This window comes from Mastomys coucha, unplaced genomic scaffold (genome assembly GCF_008632895.1).
Source record: "Mastomys coucha isolate ucsf_1 unplaced genomic scaffold, UCSF_Mcou_1 pScaffold15, whole genome shotgun sequence".
NCBI lineage: Eukaryota > Metazoa > Chordata > Mammalia > Rodentia > Muridae > Mastomys > Mastomys coucha.
In genome coordinates, this window is record NW_022196897.1 from 138,490,149 (window position 1) to 138,496,520 (window position 6,372).

Below are 6,372 nucleotides of genomic sequence, written 5' to 3' on the forward strand. Positions count from 1 at the left end.
CCTGAATCACCTGAGATATCCAAGCTCAAGGACCATACAGGGCATGGTTTCAGGGTAGAAGAGGGTGAAGTGACCTTGAAAGATGCTTGGTTTATAGAATCATGGCAGCCCTGGCTTGGTCCCATGGCAACTCGGAAGGAAAAACAGGATGAATGAAGCCTTGGCTAGGTGATCCTAGAGTCCTCCTTGCTGTAAGAGCTGCCATTTCATCCTCTGAGCACCCTGTCATCTCCCTGAACATCCGAAACACAAATGTGTGTGGGTCCTACTTCACAGGGCTGGAGGCTGGCAGCCTGAGGACCAGCGTTCCCTCTGACCCTTGCCTTCTCGCCCCTGCCTCTCCCTGCAGTGGTGTTCCCTCAGGATCTGCTGGAGAAGGGCCTTGAAGCGGACAACTTTGCCATGCTGGGACTTGGAGACATTGTCATTCCAGGTAATTGCTGGGAGAGGACCGTGGTGCAGGGTTGGAGATGACGCCTGGCATGTCAAAGTTGTAGTATGAAGTGGGAAGCTAGCCTTACTTACTGAGAATGGACAAGGTCATGAGAATTTGGCTAGTTCCCCCTCAGTGCGTGTTTGTGGTTTGGTGGCAGGTCTCTCCCATAAGAATGGCCTTGAACGTGTCTGGCCAACCTGGACTGCTCAGCCAGAAGAGGGAGCCCTACTTATGGGAGAAAAAGCCTGCTGGGCCTTTGTCTCAGGTCAAGGAGTGAAGCAGCTGAAAGTGTGTGTCTTTATCTGTGGTCCTTCTCCCTGTCTGCCTGTCAGGGATCTGTCTAGCTCCTAGTTCTCTAAAGGATGGGTAGAAATTCATACCGTCCTTGGCAGTGGGGCCCTCTGATTGTGCAGAGGGGATAGAGGGGATTTTTGTATTCCAGGTTAAAGAAACAGGTTCAAAGAAATGGTTCAACTTGTCTGAGAGATTGGGTTTTACATATCCCACCCACCTCAACCCCCCCAACACACACACACTGTAAAATACCAAACTCAACAGGGACTTGTTTCCCGGGTAACTAACATGGAAGAGATTTGAGTCCTGTGGTAGAAAATGATGGTACATGCCTTTAGCCCCAGACACAGAGAATTCTGAATTAGCCTGGCTAACTGGTCAGCATGGGACTCTTATTAAAGAAAAAAAAGTCGGGACAGGAGAGATGGCTCAACAGTTAAGAGCACTGCCTGCTGCTCTTCCAGAGGTCCCAAATTCAATTCTCAGCACTCATGCAGTGGTTCAAAAGTATAACTCCAGTTCTAGAGGATCTGACACCACCACATACACACACACTTACACACTCACACTTGAAAGCAAAACAACAATGCACGTGGATTTTTTTTTTTTTTTTTTTTTAAGATTAATTCTAGGCCCCCTGGCAATGGGCAGAGACACCTTAGTGGTGATTGTGATAGTGGTGGTGGCCAGGGGCAGAACAGATTGTGGTCCTAGGTTCATCCTAGCTTGATGCCTGGCTTGGTGGCCAGAGCTGTTTTTAAAGAAAATGATGGAATCTCACCCCCAAGACCAATCAATGCCTTACAGCAGTGGTTCTCAACTGTTAATAAGGCTCCTCATCTTGTGGTGATTCCCAATCATAATATTACTTTCATTGCTATTTTTCACAACTATAGTGTTGGTACTATTATGAATTGTAAATATCTGTATTTTCCAATGGTCTCAGGTGGCCCCTATGATAGGGTTATTTGACACCAAAGGGCCTGTGACCGGTAGGTTGAGAACTACTGCCTTACAGACGCCCAGTCTTGCTTCCCCAGTCTTCTTGGTGTGTGTGGTTCTGGGCTTTAGGAGTATATACATCCTCTCCATATTAGTTACTCTAGGATCTATACATGTCTCTGAATCTTCTAGCAGTCACTCAGTCCAGAGAGCAGTGTGTTGAAACCCCCTTAGCTGCCGGGAGTTAATACTGTTAGCAGAGCCCCTGCCCCTGCTTTAGTTGGAGAGCTTTTACAGGTGTTGGTCACCAGAGGGCGCCGAACCCTGGACACTGTAGAAAAGGCAGCTCTAGTCAGCTTTCTCCACCCATCTCTCCTCCCACAGTCCTCAGAGGACGACTCATTTCCTTCTTTAAATTAATGACGTGAGGTGGGGAGCTTAGTTCAGTGGGAGAGCCCTTGCCTGGCATGCGCAGTTTCGGGCCTGGGTTCTAAAGGCAGCTTTGTAAAAATATCTACTGATCATGCTTGCTAGTTGATGCTTTTGATGGAGAATGTTTCAGCTCTTGAGAGGTTGTCCTCAGCTAAGTGAGACTTAGTCTCTGTGTGAGCCCGAAAGGCTGGTGTGGGGGCGGCACACAGAGATTGGACTGGCTAGCTATGTCTCAGGGACTCTGGATTCTGGGGCATCTGGACTTGGTTTTGAAGTGTAGGTCGGGTGCTAAGGGACAGAGTTAACATTCCTGGGCCCTTGTGGTCCTTCCCAGTGGACTGCGTCTAGCTCCAGCCTCCACCTACCCGGCAGCAGCCACAGGGCTCTTTCTAGACCTGTTTAAGTGGTTCTCCTCCCAGAATTCTTCCAGCATGTTGTGTTCCTTGCTCAGAATGTAGCCCTGGGCCTGCTGCATGACCATTCCGTGCTGTGTCTCCCTCCTGCTCCACATGCAGCCATACTAGTTCCTCAGAACATGCTTGCCACAGTCCCTGGCCTGTGTCGCTTTGAAGAAGCCCTCTTCAGACGGGGCCCCACCGCAGTCCACCTTTTACAACACAACAAGTCCGTTTTTCAGTTAGAACAGGCCTAGATTTGGTATCCTGTTGGAATCTGCCACGGCTGGTATCATCCTCCCTACTGTCCTGCCCCCTTGGCTGAGCTCTAGGAGTTGTGGCTTCACTTGATTTACACTGTCCCTAGTCATTTGGACACTAGTGGAAGGCCCATTGTGATAAGATGATGCTGGAGGTCGGGTGTCCCGCTCCATATCTCCACCCCAACCCCAACCTGGCCTTCTAACTATGCCTTTTTCCCTTCAGGGATCTTCATTGCCTTACTGCTTCGTTTTGACATCAGGTAAGCCAGGAAGGGCCTGGCCTGGGGTTCTTCAAGCATTCTCCAGCTTTCAGAAGCTCAGAGAAGGTACCTCCAGCCACTTACAGCCAGGCGAATTCTCATTCCACCTGCATACTGAAGTTTGAAACCCATCTCCCAACCCCACACCGCTGCCGACAAAAAAGAAAAAAAAAAATCCTTTTAGCTGAGATTGGTGTTTGTAGCTCTGTGCCCTTGGCGGCCAGCCTGACCTTGTCAACCTCAACCTCATATCCATGGTGGTAAACAAGAGTTCCCTCTCGGGTCTGCTGTGCCAATTCGGGGAGAGGCTGAGCACAGGCTGACCTCAGTGGTTGGCGAAAGCCGGCTGCAGCCCTTCTTTGTCAGGCTGTACTCGATCGAGCTCTTTTCAGATTGTTGTGGAAACTAAGCATAAGGCTGGACTGGAGCTCAGAGGAACACTTGCCAAGCATGCACAGGGCCTGACTCTGTCCCTAGCGGACTCCCTGGGCCTTGCCCCAAACTCACATTCTGTGGAGATAATCTAGAGCCGGCTTTTTTTTTTTTTTTTTTTTCCCTTCAGAGATTTTTGTGCTGGTGAAAATTCTCAGAGCCATTTTCTAGATTTTTACATTTGTTATTTACAAATGACCATGTGGCTCTCCTGGTTTTGCAAAGGTATAAACTGAGCATGGGAGAAGAAAAGTAACTTGCTTAAAGAGACATAGCTCGGGGAAGGACAAGGGGCATGGCTGTCCAGGCTCTTGGCAGAGACTCCTCGACACACACACAGACCTATGCAGCTCCAGCCTTTGCAGAAAGTCTGGCACTCCTCTAACCTCTTCCTTCTGCCTTCCCTGCAGCTTGAAGAAGAACACGCACACCTACTTCTACACCAGCTTCGCCGCCTACATCTTCGGCCTGGGCCTCACCATCTTCATCATGCACATCTTCAAGCACGCCCAGGTGAGCAGCGCGCCCTCGGGAATCCAGAGTGCTCCCCTGGCAGTGCGGGACCTAGAGAGCGTCGCTCTGTCACATGCATGAGCAGCCCAGGGGTCAGCACCCTGAGCTGGCTGCAGAACAACCCCAGGTTTCGTTGTCTTTGATTTGTGGCGGGTTTTTGTCGTCTTTGACTTGTGGTGGTTTTCGTTGGCTTTGACTTGTGGTGGCTTTGGTTGGCTTTGACTTGTGGCGGTGTGGCACTGTCTCCATTAGGAAAGCAGACATCTTGTCAGAGCCTGGTTCCGAGTGTAGCCCTAAGCAGACAGTGTGTGTCTCGTGGCCATTCTAGGTTTGGGGGAAGAAGCTGGAGAAAAGATGATGGTTTGCATAGGCGGACAAAGAGCAGGACTGGGTGAGCTGGGCGCTTCAGCCAAATGAAAGCCAAGGCTCTGCTGCCTCCACCCACCAAGGTAGGCAGCAGATACTGAGCTGCCACAGTAAACAGCCCTGGGTCTCAGAGGTCTGCAGAGAGGAAGCCACTAGGGACTGATCAGGAGGGTTGCTTCTCCTCTCATCTGATGGACACAGTGTGCATGCCAGGCTCTGTAACCTGCATCCTACGGAGCTCATGAGGAAGCTGGAGCTGAGGCACCACCCAGCGAGTGAGTCGCAGAGCCAGGACTCAGCCTGGGACCGTATAAAAACCAGGCCCAGGCTGCAGGAACAGTGTGAGTGGTGGAGGCTGAGGAAGCCCCCGTGGGAATCCACCAGACTCCTCTCTGGGAGGCAGGCCAGGTCACAGGAGTTCCATGCTCAAATTTCCTTAGTCGTTAGTGATAGCAGAAAGGGGAGTGGCTTACGGATGGGACAGACGACACCTAGATACCCCGTCCCCAGCACAGCCTTGTTTTCTGTGAGATCAGTTGCCCACAGCCCAAAAATATTGAATGGAAAACTCCAGTTTTAAATGCCATGCATTCTAAATACCAAGGTCACTCTTACTGTCCACATGAATGAAGCCTTCCGTGAGCCAGAATAGCACACTGCACATTGCTAACTATGACAGGTGTAGGCTCTCACAACAAGCCATGCTATAGTTTTGAGGAGCCCTGAGGATAAGAGGAGGCTGTGTGTTGCTGCTCTTCATTCCTCCCCTCCCCAAAGTACCATCACATGGGAGCTGCCTCTGAATTCATCACAAGAGCAGACTCTTGAACACTGGGCCTGTGCTGAAATCTTCGACAAAGATCCAAGGGTGTGGCTCATAAGCAGAGAAACATAAAGTGTTTACAGAGCCTTCTCATTCATTCATTTATGTTGGGTACAGCCTCTGCTGTGCCCATGGAGCATACCATGTGCTTGGTGAGAGGATTACAGAGAGCCAGATGCAGGATCAAGATTAGAGGCCTTTTCAAGGCCTGTACTACCGCTCCCAACCCTACGCTGGAGTAGGCCAGAGACATTCCCCCTGCAGCCACCAGGTGGCGGGCTTGCCTTCTCCCCTGGAGAGGGAAGAGATTCTTGCTCTCCTGCAGTGTACAGAGAGGGCCCAGAGGCCTAGAAAGACAGACTTAACCAGGTAATCCAGCTAGCCAGGCTATGCCCAGGCCTGTGCACTTGGTCTTGATTCACCTAGATGACTGTCTCCCAGAAAGAGGGGATCCAAGACGTAGGTGGAGCCTAATGAATGGGGTCTGCTTCTCCAAGAAGACATAAGCAGCCCCTGTGCCAGCATTGCTCTAGGTAGAAGTCCCCTGTGTGGCCTTCAGTTCACTTAGCCTTTTAGAAAACCTTCCCAGCCAGGCATAGCAGTACATGCCTATGACCCCAGCATTTGGGAGGTGGAAGAGGAGGTACAAAAGTTCAAAACCAGCCTTGGCTATATAGCTAAATCCAGTGAGCTGGGTTATGTACATGAGAAGCTGCCTCAGAAAGCCCTGGCCCCTACCTCAGTGCACTGAATAGGACATCTCTCTTTCTCCTTCACTCTCTCATTGACGAGTTTCCCCGGTACCTTGAAAAGAACGAAAAGAAGGCAGGTTTGTATCCTTCTGACAATAGCAAACTTGCTCTCTCTTAAAGGAACCTTCCCATGAGCCTGAGGCCACCAGCTCCCTAGTAAGAAGGCCACTGGGGAAGAGTAAAGTCCACACATACTCCCCTGAAAGTCCTACATTCTACCCAAGACCGTCTTGGGCAATAGAATGCCTAGGTTGTAGAGGAGGACCCTGGCTAGCTCCTGACCAGCCCTTCCCCATCCCCACATTCCCAGTTTGCTCATCTATTTGTTCTTAGTTTATTATACTGTGTGAAAGAGTGTTGGGTTTGTATGCATGAGTATAGGTGCCTGCAGTAGTCAGTAAAGGATGTCAGACTTGGTGGAACTGGAGTTACAGGCAGTTGAGAGCCTACAGAACCAACCTTGG

At 50.4% G+C, this 6,372-nt stretch overlaps 1 protein-coding gene across 4 annotated transcripts in view; it reads left to right on the forward strand.

The window, feature by feature from the left end:
• The window catches only part of Hm13 (histocompatibility minor 13), a 43,327-nt gene that overhangs the window by 29,818 nt on the left and 7,137 nt on the right, over positions 1-6,372 (forward strand). For all 4 annotated transcript variants that reach the window (XM_031372285.1, XM_031372286.1, XM_031372283.1 and 1 more), the window contains exons 8-10: positions 350-433; positions 2,986-3,022; positions 3,865-3,967. In XM_031372285.1, the coding sequence (XP_031228145.1) occupies positions 350-433; positions 2,986-3,022; positions 3,865-3,967 (224 nt within the window). The remainder of the gene's footprint in view (positions 1-349; positions 434-2,985; positions 3,023-3,864; positions 3,968-6,372) is intronic.